The sequence below is a fragment of the Eimeria tenella genome, genomic scaffold (genome assembly GCF_000499545.2).
Source record: "Eimeria tenella Houghton genomic scaffold, Eth_scaff5, whole genome shotgun sequence".
In the NCBI taxonomy this organism is placed as follows: domain Eukaryota; phylum Apicomplexa; class Conoidasida; order Eucoccidiorida; family Eimeriidae; genus Eimeria; species Eimeria tenella.
In genome coordinates this window covers 286,581-300,503 of record NW_013543395.1, presented here as the reverse complement: position 1 = coordinate 300,503, position 13,923 = coordinate 286,581, and the positions used below count along the sequence as shown (strand labels likewise).

General features: G+C 52.2%; 1 protein-coding gene across 1 annotated transcript; it reads right to left on the bottom strand.

The window, feature by feature from the left end:
- Positions 1 to 10,630: 10,630 nt before the first annotated feature.
- Positions 10,631 to 12,913, bottom strand: ETH_00010990 (ATP-dependent RNA helicase, putative; the record flags this gene model as incomplete). Its single annotated transcript, XM_013377317.1, has 3 exons — positions 10,631 to 10,782; positions 11,186 to 11,267; positions 11,417 to 12,913. 3 exons carry the CDS (start codon positions 12,911 to 12,913, stop codon positions 10,631 to 10,633), a joined length of 1,731 nt encoding a protein of 576 aa, XP_013232771.1.
- Positions 12,914 to 13,923: the final 1,010 nt, after the last annotated feature.

Here is a 13,923-nt window from a genome sequence, read left to right as displayed (position 1 = left end):
CCGCGCCTTCCCCTTAGTCTTCGCGTGGGACTTATACCTCCTTGGAGGCGGGCGTAGGAATAGAGCGGCCTCCTCGGCTGACATACCCGCCACTTGTTTGGCCAATATCTCATACGCTTGCTCTGCCGGAGTCCTTGGGTAGACTACGGTGGTACTGCCATCTTGCAGCTTTGCTTCACCAGTCTGAACGACCGGTAACTCGCACCACTGGCCATTCACATAGGTTCGGAGTTTGTCGGACTGAAAATACCAGGCCACCTTGTGTTCCGTCAGCCAATCCAAACCCAAGACTAAGTCATAGGGAACGGGTCTCACTAAAAAGTCCCCGGAAAAACGTGCATATCCGCATCACATCGTCAATCTCGTCACAACCCGATCAATGCGTAGTTGTTCACCTGTAGCTACGGTGAACCCATGCTCTTCTGGAAGTCTCCGCACCTTCAGGTGCAGTCGTTCGACTGTTTTAGGACATGAACTTTTCGAAGCCCCAGTGTCCAAGAGGGCCCCACAAGGACTCCCTGCGAGCTCAACACGAAGTACCCGTCGCACCCACATAACACAATGCTCACCCTTGGTCGTAAGACTCTACATCGCGTTCACTCCCGCTGAGTACTTATATGACACTAGGTAGCTCAGTTGCATTTGCCTGAGCATCGAGCAGTAGCTCCTCTGTAAAGCACCTGGCCTTGGATTTATGGTATGCTTTGTAGTGTTTGGGAGGGGAGCTGGGGAACGTCGCCGCCTCTGCTGCAGCCACGTGGGATACTTGTTGGGCCGGCTAAGCTGGAGTCAGGGCTTGCAATTTCTGTGCTTGTTTGTCCTGCCCTTTTCCTCTTACGTTCTTCTGACTGGTGGATCGCACCATCAACCACTGAGCCATTTTCGTAGCTTATCAAACTGAACGTATCAGGCCACATTGTGTAGTGCACAGCGCCTACTGCTGCGACTGCGCATGTACCTTTCCGACGAGTAGGGGCCTATGACAACCTTCTACCTTCGCCACGTCTCCTTGAAATAACAGTCCAAATATCATAAAATGTAGTTATTTCTAGATTTCCAAAATCTATTTTCTTGAAAATCTCCCCCTCAGGGTTCTTGCCTCCTTGGCCCTGTGGGGAGGAGGTGTCGTGCACAGCACGTACTGTAGTGAACAGCTGGCCTACACTGTTACTATGTATGGTCCCTGGGCTAGTCGGGCTAGTCTGACTAAGTGTACACTCTGCATGTACTATCTAAAATTCATGATTCTCGCCAACTACTGCTGTATACCCTAAATGGCCATATACAACTGAGTTCATATTATTGAGAGGTAAGAAAAACCCAAAATAATAGAACTGACTGTTGACCCTCGCTGAGAGTCGGTGCCTGAGTCACGGCACCAACCTCGCATCCAGCCCCATACCCGGTGCTGGCTAGCGAGCACACTATTCCCTTTTATGATTTCCTAATATCCAATGGTGCCTTATACCTTAAAATATTCTATATTATTCATGCCCTTTCGCGTTACTAACTCTCCAGTCCATCCTGACAGAAGAACGTCGTCAGGATGGGTGGCGTTTGCGCTGGAGGCGCCGACACACCCGAAGTAAGGCGGGACACCTTGCCAAATGATGTGCGGGTTCCCATGTGGCCTCTTCCTCGAGAACACCCCGCCACTTAACAAGATAGTGCGCCTCCTCTCCAGTCCCTTTTTGGTCCAGGATATAGTCGACAAGATACTGGTCCGTAGGGTTGCCGGCGTCATCGCGCGCTAGTGGCCAGCCCATTGGAGCTTCGTGTGGAACTAAAGCGGGATCGCGGGGATGATGTGGGACCAATTGTGAAACATGAAAAACATTGTGTCCCTCGTATGCGGGGGGCAAGTCAAGACGGTAAGCGACCGTGCCAATGCGTTCGGTCACTGTGAAGGGCCCACGGTATTTAGGTTCAAACTTAGAACAATGGTTAAGAGCAGGTAAGTGTTTGCCACTAAGCCAGACTTGGTCGCCCACCTTATATTCCACAGCCCTGCGGCGGGCGTCAGCGTAGTATTTCTGACGCCACTTTGCCTGGAGGATGTGGCTCCGTGCGCGATCGCAGAACTGCCGGAAGAGTTTAGTCATAGGGGGAGTGAGCGTAGGAGCCAAAGCACCAACAATGTCTAGGTCCGCTGCGGTTAAGGGATTCTCCCCAATCATGATTTCGAAAGGGGAAAGCTCAGTAGAGGAATGACTGGTGGTGTTATACGCTAGCTCCAAGGCAGGCAGCAGGCCTTCCCACTCCGTCTCATCTGCCTGGATGTACGTGCGTAGCATCTGTTCAAGGGTGCGGTTAACTCGCTCGGTCTGGCCATCCGTTTGCGGGTGGTAAGAAGAAGACATCGCCCGGGCAATATTGAAACGTGAGCACAATTGCGACCGCACTTCCGATTGGAAACGAGGATCCCTGTCGGAAACAAGGACGTCGGGGAAGCCGTGGTAGCGGATGAGACGGTCAGCAAGGAGCTCTACAGTGTCAGCGGCTGAGTGGGACTTCTTGGCCGGAATAAAGTGAGCCACCTTGCTGAGAGAATCAACAACGACCAGGATGGCGTCGTGCCCAGTGGTAGTGAGGGGTAAGTCAGTGACGAAATCTAGGCTAACATGGCTCCACCGGCGCGAGGGGACAAGCAGCTGCTGTAAGAGGCCGGCGGGTTTCTGATTGAGGGATTTGGATGCGCGACACTGCGTGCAGTGTCGCGCACGCGTTGGTGTAAGTACGCATGCCAGGCCAATAGTAATGCTTGCTGAGGGCCTTGTAGGTCTTCTTTTGGTCTCGATGCCCGGCGGTGACGTGATCATGGTGCGTGTACAGGACGTGAGTGAGGAACTCTGGAAATTGAGGCACGCAAATGAGCCAGAGACCATTAATGCAGATATGTAAGTAGGGCAGAACAAAACGGAAGGTATGACGACGATGTTGGAACTCCAGTTGAACAACTTCACCCGGCTTGGTAGAGGCAGCGTTATAAGACTCGCTGAACACAGGGCACTTAGAATACGCTGCCGGCCAGTCGAGGACGGGAGAACTGGGCGTAGATGTCGGGTCTGCCGGCGTTGGAGATTCGGGAGCGGGTTTGAGCGTAGGGGTCGGGGGTGGAACCGGCGGTGACGGAGTGCGTTTCCGGGAGGAACGTCGGCGGAGGCCGGCAAGTTTCCGGTAGTCAGGATCTGTTCCCCGGGTCTTGTTCCCCGGGTCTTGTGCGATGGTTGGGGCGGGTCAGTCGCTGGCCCGACAACTGCAAGGGACCCAGAAGGGGCCGCAGGGGGGTCGATGTGGGAGGGTGGAGGGCAGGGGGCAGAGTGACAAGGGAGACGAGACAGTGCGTCCGCTACTTGATTACGTGCACCCGGCAAGTATGTAATAGTGAGGTCGGGGAACTCAGCCAGAAAATCGAGCCACCGGGCAGTGCGGCCGCGGAGAGGATTCGACGCCTTGAGCTGCTGTAAGTGTGTAAGGGCTTGGTGGTCGGTGTGTGCCGTGACCTTGGTAGGTCGCAGTAAGTGTGCCCACTTGTCGAGTGCAGACACTAAGCCCAAAAGCTCGTGGTCATAGATCGAGTATTTCTGCTGCGTGGGGGTCATGGCCTGACCGAGGAACCCTATTGGCTGACCGGCCTGTTCGAGGACCGCGCCAATTGCATAGCCAGAAGCATCCGTGTATAGCTCAAAGGGTTTCGTGGTGTCAGGAATCTGTAGGGTGGTGTAATCAATCAAACGCTGCTTGAGGTGGCGTACCGCCTGAGTATGGGCGTCTGTCCACTGGAAAGGGGCACCTTTGCGTGTGAGATCGACGAGCGGGCGGGCGACCCTAGCAAAATCCGGGCCCATGAACATGCGACAATAATTAACGGTGCCTAGGAACTGACGGATTTGCGTCTCGTTCTCCAACACCTCGGGCCACGCCTTGATGACTTGAATCTTGTCTGCTGCGGGTTTTATGCCCTCCGCGCTGACTGTATAGCCCAGGTAGGTAAGCTCCCGCTTCGCAAACTTGCACTTAGAGAACTTTGGGTAAAATTGCTGATCGAGGAAAATACGTAGCACTTGGTGGAGGAGGGTAACGTGGCTGGGAAGGTCGGGGCTGTAAATGAGGACATCACCGAGGTACGCGATGACTCCCTGACCTAATAAAGGCTGGAGGTAGGCATTGATATTGGCCTGAAAGGTAGCGGGCGCGCCCTCGACGCCAAAGGGCATGACCTTATACTCGAATAGCCCCATAACAGAACGGAAAGCGGTCTTCCACCTGTCCTCCTTAGCCATCCTTATCTGGTGGAATCCTGACTCGAGGTCAAGGGTATAAAAGTATTGGGCACCCCCTAGCATCTCAAGAATCGTTTGAATAGGTGGTAGGGGAAAATCAGGCGCAATCGTAAGAGCGTTCAGCTCCCGGTAATTGACAACCATACGCATCTTACGCTCGCCCGTCCCATCGCTACGCTTATCTACCATAATCGTAGGTGCGATGATAGGAGAGTAAGTGGGGCCAATCCACCCATTAGCAGACAGTTTAGCTATCTCCTGCTTGTGAAATTGAAGCTGTTCGGGGGTCATGCGGTAGATTGCCGACTTCGTAGGGAGCTTCCCTGGCACGAGGAGGATACGGTGATAATGGGGGCGCTTCGGTGGCAGCCCTGTAGGAAGTTTATCCGGAAAGACCGCACGGTGAGCACACAACACATCCAGTATCGCACGGGGAGTTGCCTGCGCCTCCACGGAAGTTAGCCACGTATCGAATTGCGAGTACTCGAGTTTGGCCGTTCGCCAAGGGGATGTCTCCTCTTCGTCGGGAAGCGCGGAAACGGGTAGAGCCTTAAGACACTGCTGGTGGGGGTTGGGAGGTGAGGTTTCGACCACTGCACAACATAAAGCTCCTTGCCACTCCTCCACTAGACGCAGAGCCACGTTCGACTTCATCGCGGGAAGAGCTAGTATAGCGTAGAGCCATTGAAGTGGGTGTCGTATGCAGGCTGTGCTCTCCGTAGCCTGCTGTATCAGAGCAGCGACCACTGCCTTCCGTTTGCCCTTTGAGGGTGTCTTGTACCTCTTGGAGGGCGGGCGTAGAAGTGCCGTAGCCTCCTCCCTTGTCATGTCTGCTACCTGCTTAGCCAGTATATCGTATGCGTGCTCCGCGGGGGTCCGCTGACGCGTCCCTTGAGTACTGCCATTCCGTTGTGTGACATCGTTGGCGCGAACAACAGGTATATCGCACCACTGGCCATTCACATACGTACGTAGCTTATCAGACTGGAAATACCACGCTACCCTATGATTAGTCAGCCAATCAAGCCCCACCACTAGGTCATATGGCACAGGCCCGACTAAGAAGTCGCCGGCTAAACGGGTAGCCCCTCAGGCAGCTTCCACGCTTTCAGCTGTAGGCGTTCTACCGCCCCTGGGCTAATGAAGCTCCTTGAGGCGCCGGTATCTAGAAGAGCTTCGTACTGGCTGCCGGTCACTTCGACTCTTAATACGGCGGTCACACCCACACTATACAGAGTCCCCTTGGAAGTGGTGTCTTTCTGCGTCCTCTGCTCGCGCCACCACTGTGATTCTTTAGTGCTCATCTCCTGCGTACGGTCCCCTTCAGCTGCGGCGTCGTTTAGCCCGCCGCTGTGGTCCCGTTTACGCCTAGACCCTTCCTCAATTAGCAACGTAGTCCCGGCGTGGGACTGGTCTGCCGAGGGTTGCTGGATCTCCCCCATGTCCGGACCCTCGGCACGCTCCTGCTCCTCCCGACTAAGCAACCTCTTGCCCCAATCTGGGGAGACTGGAATGGAGTTAGGCCCTGACGCTACTGCGCACATCGCACCCTTACCCCTCATAGACCGCCTAGCACGCTCGTCTCCCTTAACGGCTAGGCTCGTCCGTTTAAATGCCCCGATTGGTCAAAATTGGGCCGCATTGGCTGCTGTCTGCGCTGCCTGACGGGCTCTGCTCTGGGTCGAGCCGACGTGGGACAGTCTCTAGCGTAGTGATCCAGGCCCCCACACCTGGAGCACGTTTCCCCAATCCGTCGCGTCGCTCCATTGCGGAGCGGACAGTCCCTGCTCACATGTCCCCTTCCGCTGCACGCGTAACAGCGTGAGTCCGTAGTGTCATTCCGTCTGTTTCCCCTGCTCTCTCGTTCGCGTTGTAGACCCGGCTCTCGTCCTCCGTTAGCCCATCTACGCTTGGCATCCTCTAAGTCCCGCTGGAATCGGAGGCGGTCTTCGCATGAATCCCTCCACGGTGCCGCCGTGGTAGCCAGTGCTGCGGCTGCTTCCTGCCAGTCCGCGAATTTCCTTGTTCCCCCTTGAGTCATCTCTCGGTATATTTCTACCGGCAGGTTGGCCGAATAGTAACCCACCAACAGGTCTGGTGCTATCGATACCCCTTGGGCCACGATAGTCGCAAAACGCGCAGAGTATGCGTGGTGATCACCCCGCCATACATTCTCCGCTATCATGACTTTCATCCGTTCCTTTGTTATGTTACAGAATCGCGCACAGAATCGCTGTCTCAGTTGCTCCCAATCAGTCAGGGGTACTCCCGTGCGACGCAGATACAAGCAGTAACCCGGCGTCGCCCGTCAGATATCTTTTGAGTTCTTCTCCCCACTGCCGCTCTTCCAGCCCTCGTTCAATGAATTCTAACTCCACAAGGTCGAGGAAATTCCTCATGTTCTTGCCGTCCTCGAACCCAATGGACCTCTGGGACGTATGCACTAACCCCAGTGCCATCTGAGAGGCGAATTGCCGAAAGAACTCGGCCATTCCCGGTTCCATCCTAGCTTGATTCATTTCGGGTTCCTTGCGTCCTCCAACGTCGCGGTCCGATTTCTCGGTATCGGTCGGCCTACCCCTGCGATGGGCTGGCTGATGTCGCGACCGGGTTCTGTTCGTTTCGACTCAATAGGGTGCCCCGCGGTTTCTTTACTTGATACAACTATATTCGGCATTCCTGCGTTCGTTTCTGGTGGAGGTTGTACCACTTTTCCGTTGCGTAGGTGCATGTCCATCCCGTGTTCCTTAGGTGCGGAGGTCACTTCGGATTTTGCGAGAAAGAAGGAAAGGTTCTTCCCCTTTAAAGCAAGCTCGATAATTTTCTCAATTTATGTTAATTTTATTTCCCGGAACAGCCCCCAAATGTAGTGAACAGCTGGCCTACACTGTTACTACGTATGGTCCCTGGGCTAGTCTGACTAAGTGCACACTCTGCATCTACTATCTACAATCCATGATTCTCGCCAACTACTGCTGTATACCCTAAATGGCCATATACAACTCAGTTCATATTATTGAGAGGTTAGAAAAACCCAAAATAATAGAACTGACTGTTGACCCTCGCTGAGGGTCAGTGCCTGAGTCACGGCACCAACCGAGCATCCAGCCCCATACCCGGTGCTGGCTAGCGAGCACACTATTCCCTTTTATGATTTCCTAATATCCAATGGTGCCTTATACCTTAAAACATTCTATATTATTCATGCCCTTTCGCGTTACTAAGCCTCGAGGGGTGGCGACGAAGGTCAACTGTAGTGCCTGGCACTACACGTACTGCTGCGACTACGCTGCTACCTACCCCGTCGAGTAGGGGCCTATGATAACAGTCTAATTTCGGCGCACTTCCTTGAAACAGTAGCCCAAATAAAACGAAATAAAGTTATTTTTAGTTTTTCAAAATCTGTTATCTTGAAAATCCCCCGCACTCGGGGTTCTCGCCTCCTAGGCCCTGTGGGGAGGAGGCCTGCACTGGTGCCGGCGCTATCGCCGGCCCCAGTCTCCACGCATTTCCAGGCAACTCTACCGTATGCATGTTAATTCGCAGACAAATTGCCTTACTTTGATCCTAGTAAGAGGCTCCTGTCCTCTTTCAGTGTTACGACCTCTTATAGGTCGTTAGCTAGCTATCTTCTTACGGTCACCAGCAAGCCCTACTGTAATGCTTGTGCACTATAGGAGGCCTGCAGCGGTGCCGGCACTATCGCCAGCCCGAATCTCCAGGTATTCACATACACGTCTAGTGTATACATGCTAATTTGCTGCTAAATTGCCTTACTTCGATACTAGTAAGAAGGTCCTGTCCTAGTCCATGGCGTTGACCTCTTGTAGGTTGCCCGGTGGCTATCTTCTTACGGTCACCAGCAAGCCTTATTGGAGTGCCCCTGCACTACACATTGTAGTGCTTTAGGCAATTGAGTCCCATGAGGTGGCCAATAAGATATAGATCTCACGAGGAAATTCCCCGCTGGACACCCGTTCGCAGAGCAAGTTGGTCTCTAGAGCCGATCTTCGCAGCAGTAGCAAGTATCCTAGAGAGCTTTGCAGGCTGAAGCATTTTGAGAAGAAAAAGTTAGCTGTTCGATTCCGCTTATCTCCAAACCAAAATAAAAGAACTTCTTAAATGCACTTTAACAAAATACTTCTTTGTACTACATGAGTTTGATCGTGGCTCAGGAAAAATGCGTCTTGCCTAACACATGCAATTTCGATAGTTAATAAAATAGCTTTTAGAGAAGGATTTTTGTGAGCTGCAATTGGGCATGGGTTAGCTGCTACTCAGCGGCAGCTCAAATCCATTGTTTTGGGCTCTCGTTTTCTGTGAAAAGCAATCAGGATAATACAGTCAGGAAGTGAGCTGCACGGTGATGTAATCGAATTATTCGGATCAGGCGGGTGCTCTGGAAAGAGTTGCCTTTGCTTTTAACCGCCTTTAAAAAACACACTATCGAATTATAGGAATAGCAGCCATGCGAAACGGGCCTGTTGCTGAAGGTTTAAGGCAACCCCAGGCTGAAGGATGCCGTATCGCGTTGGAAATGGTCCGTACCGTGGTAATATCAAAACGAAAGCCCGACTGTGCTTTTAGCATTTGGCACTATGGAAATGTAAGAGCTCTTTTGTGGCATTGTTAATTTTCGGTGCTATGCTACGTCCACGACCCCGAAAGTGAGATGCTGCTGCGGAGATAACAACTCGCGTTCTGCAGCTACCTGAGATATGGGTTAGTCAGCTCTGCTGTGCTCTTCTCAAGTCTTCTGTACTCTGACACTGCTTTCTAGGCACCTCGGAGGTGCCTTCCTTGTCTAGACTTGATCCGTTCCTCATGGCGTAGTTCTTTCTAGCCCTCACGCACTTCGAGGGTGTAAGTTGCGCTCGCAATCTACTCTTCAGTGTTGCGTAAGTGCATGTGTGCATCCGGCCCTCGCCAGTATTGTTGTTCTTGCAAAAGCTTATATAGTGTCTCTAGAGGCAGCTAGAGCAGTTGTTGTGATCCAGTTGTAGTGAACCAACCCCACCTTTACTCCTAGGTGTCTCGTCAGCAACTCTCTAATTTCGGTGCACTTCTTACCACTCACTCAACAACCGTAATGCATTCATCACGAGGCAGACCTGTCAGTTAAAGAGTCCAAGGAATCCCACTCAGCAGTAGAACTGGCCCCTGTTCGCAGTATCTACTTGAACCTATAATCCTAAACCCTTTGACCGTATTACCATGAACTCTATGAGCTAACTTCCTAATTGTTTTACCACGCCATGCGCACAGTGTCTGGGGCCGCTGCATGGCCTACTGTAGTAGAGACAGGACGAAACTGTCACTGCTGCCCTACTGCAGTGCCTATGGAAACTCAGCACCTTTAAACACACATAGGGCTTTGAACTATCAAATTAGGGCAACCGCTGATTTGAACATTAGTGGTCGATCACTACTCTCCAAGCAGGATAGCATGTCATTCACCAGGACTGTAGCCGTTTCCCTGATTAGTGGTACTGCTTAGAGTGCCGGCCACCAGCTAATCACAAGCATCTGATCAAGGCGAAACGCAAATTGTTTTCCATAGTGAAACACTTCAAAATAGCTTGCTTGTGTCTGCTGTTGGACCTTGCGACTCTCAGTCAAACTGGGTCTGGCCATCGCAGTTTCCCCAAGTAATCCCCCTCAAACTGCACCTTACCCACACCTACACGAGATGAAAATTGTACTCAAGTTTCCGCCTCAGACTTACTACTTATTTTATATTCGCGGTGCGCCTTACCGCATGGCACGCAATCCGCATTCGCTACCGTTGTGGTGGCTTCGTGGACGAAACAATATGTTGTGAAAACTATACTCAAGACCAACACGCAGATTAAGGCTGTGTTTTTCTTCACGCATAAGTGTATGACTGTCGGCTTGAAAGAGACAGCATATCTAATATGCACGGAGTGCAATCCCCGCGTAGTGAGGAAGTACCCGAATTCTCTGACGCCCGGAGGAGGAAGTCTGTGAGCTGACACTGCACACTAGCTTTGTCGCAACGTCCGCTGTGCCGCTCAGCAGGAACAAGGGCCTGCATACAGCTAGGTCGTAGCTTAGGAACCTATTTACAGACGCAGCAGCTCGTTTTCACTATTACTCTTTAGGGAGCACCAGGGAACCGCTGGGCAAATCCGGCTACGACTACGAACAGTAACGCCGACAGCTCCGCTGGCGATACGACACAAGCAATAGAAAGGTTGTCATAAGAACTCTGAAGACAGAGATGTATTAGGAAAAAAACAGGCCACAACCGGCACACAAATATGGAGAGTGTGGCAGCTCGAATGGTCTCCATCCTGCTTATTGCTTGCCATTCTTTCATTTTCGCTTCATGCCTTATTTCTTTGTTCTCTTCTGAGCCTTCTGTACTCTTTCTGTGCAGTTTCGTAGATTTGGGCCTTCTGGTCGAAGCCACTGGTCCGAAGCTTTTCGGCCGCGTGTGCCTCCGCAATCAACACGTCTCGCACATTACGCGCAAGGCCTGAGGACAAATTAACGACACTACAGATTTCAGGATCACCTACCGACGTTAAAACTGTTCAACTCTTCATAACGATGAGCCATGCATAAATATGCGCGAGTTCATGCTTAAGTATTTCTACATGCAAAGGCACAGGGTGCGTTTGACACAAGCACAAAGAATTGTGCAGATACATGCAGCAGGCCACGTAATAAACAGAGTGCATTTCTTCTTGGCTCTATTTTCGCACTCTTTATCTAACTGAAACAACGCTCCAAGGGAAGAAGCCCTTAGCAGCCATATGCGTAAAACGGAGCCATTTGCACAGTTACGCACACAACACGACAAACTTTCATAACGAGATGAAGTCACTTTCTCAAAAGCAAGAAGACAAAACATCGCAAAATCTTTCTATATTGCAGACCCATCGGGGGGAGCGGCTGCTCTTCAAGACGACGGCCAATATACGCCTCCACACGATGTACCGCAGAAACATCGGCTGGATCCTGAACACAGGATTCAGCAGAAAAAGTACAAGCAGCACACAAGAAAAACAGATTATCTCTTCGACGAGACAGGAGGACCAAAGCCTCTCCCGCTTCTCCTGCTGATTGCAGGTTCTCTGATGGGCGGCAGCTACTTCAACTGAGCTCACAACAAATGTAATGGCGACTCCCTTCCTTCCCGCCCGGGCTGTCCTGCCTACGCGGTGTACATACACCTCAGGTTCCTTCGGGGGCTGCAGGTTGACCACGAAGTCTACATTAGGGAGGTCCAGCCCTCTAGCTGCCACATCTGTGGCTACCAGAATTCGCTTGTGCTGGCTGCGGAAGGCCGCGAGAGCAGCATTACGCTGCTTCTGTTGTAGCAGCGAGTGAATACAAATGCAGTCCACCTCCAGTTGCTGCAACGCAGTAGCTAGCTGCTGTGTCCTCCTCACGGACCCACCAAATATGATGCCTCGCTGAGATACAAACGGCTCCTGTTGTAGCAGATGAAGAACATACACTCCACGCATATCCCTAGGAACAAATATATAGCGGTGCTGCAGCAAGGGTGGGCTTCTGGTTGCTGCTTCCGGCAGCAGCAGAGGCATTCGGGAATCGCCGAATTCCTGCTGCAACTGCAGCAGCGCATCATTGATGCTAGCAGAAAGTAGAAGTGTCTGCCTTCCTGACGAAGACGTGGGTAGTGATGAAAGTAGGAGGCTCAAATCGGGGCTGAACTCCTCGCTTAATAGTCTGTCTGCCTCGTCAAGTACCAAACAGTCGACGGCCTGCAGCCTCTCGTGAACCGGGCCTTTCGACATATGAAATGCTGGTCCCATACCGTTGTTGATGCTTGCTGCATTAATAATGTGCAAGCTGCTGTCTTCATCACTGTCAGCCTCAGAGGCGCCACCTGCTGTTGCCTCCTCGGCTGCTGCAAGACCTCTTTCGCGCTGCAGCAAATCCGCGAGTCGTCCTGGGGTGGCAAGGACAACATGCGGCGCCCGTTGCTGAAGCACTTCCGCCTCAACTATCATATCTTTACCCCCGGTGACTTCAACCCATCTCAGACCAAGATGCTGACCGTAAATCCCAAACTGCTCACCTACTTGAGATACTAGCTCGCGCGCCGGTAACAGAACGACCGACATAAATGTGTGCCCCATTCCGCGTTGTATCCGCTGTAACACAGGCAGCAGATAACAAAGAGTCTTCCCTGTTCCTGTGGGTGCTATGGCGCAGAAGTCGCGTCCGGAGAGGCCCAAAGGCAGCGAGCAACGCTGAACAGGCGTTGGCTCGAAGACGGAAAGATGGTGTAAAACTGAGCAGAGTGAAGAACAGACGCCGAGAGACCTGAATGTGACGTCTGCTGCTTCTGATGCTCCTGGCAGTGTCTCTTCCGCCGCTACAGGAGGCGTGCAGTGCCGCTCTTGCTGGTGTGCCTCCTCCTGGCTTGGCGTAAAGGCCGCATTATTGGGCTCCGATACGGTCTGCGCTGACTGCACAGCTTGTTCTTTCGCAGACAAAACACAGCATTCATCTGCGGGCTCTTCGAAACTAGCTATTTTCCTCCCCTCATGTGATGATGTCCTACGTTTCTTTCGCCCCCGGACCCCTTCAGCTTTTGAGGCAGCCCGAGCTCGAAGGCTTCGCGAAAGTGCCATGGAATGCACTTCCAGAAAGTGGACACAACAACTGGGTAATAGTTTAACAGAAGCTGATGTAACGGAGAAGCTGCTAAATGGAACGTAACGTGCTGTCCCCTCCTCCCCAGTTTGAGACGTCGACTAGCCCGATACTGTGTTACTTGAAGCAGGCAAGGCCAAATTTAGCAAGCAGCTCAAATTTCTAATTTGGGCACGTTGCAGGTTTGATGAGTCATAGGTCTTGCAAAGATACCAGGCGCTTGTGGGGCGGGGGGCCCAAAGGAGGCCCACTAGACGCTGCACGGGGCCCGCTCCATCCTTTCGGGATAAAGTACAATTTAGATTACACATTCAACGTCGATTTAACATAATTTTCTTGTCGACCCTCATTTTCCCAGGATACTCAATGTTAGGACATCGTGCGCCCCCAACACCTTAAGCAAAACAGGTATATCAGGAGACTACGGCCAGACTAGGATACCACCGACACCTGGCCCTCACATATTAAACTATCGACATGGTCTCCACCGCCGGTGTACATAACTGAACCTCTGTTCTAGTTCACACGCAGACTTGACTCACTTTCCAGACGTCATAGCGTATCTCCGTAGATGTACCTATCCCCTTACTATTCTACGTCGTGCTTGTTGCCCAATGACAGCCAATCAACTCGAACAAAACCTTAATCGAGATTCACCATGGTGTCTACCCGGCAAAGACCAGACGCAGTCGGAACATATGTATTGTAGGCGACTCCACTACACCCTCATTCGGCGTGCTCACGAACCACGTCAGTTCCAGTCCCTCCCACAACACCCAACTGGCTGCTGCAACGGGCCCGCCGTTTGTAGCAGGCTGATGAGCAAGTGTAATATGACGGCTAGCGAAAAGCATATGCGCAAGTGGTGCGTGGAGAATTATGTGCAATTCTCTGGAACGTACGCACGCCCCGCCGAGGCAACATTCCGCACCTAAAACGAGCGCCAAAATCCCCGGCTACTCTGGCCGCACTCAAACGTTTGTGGGTG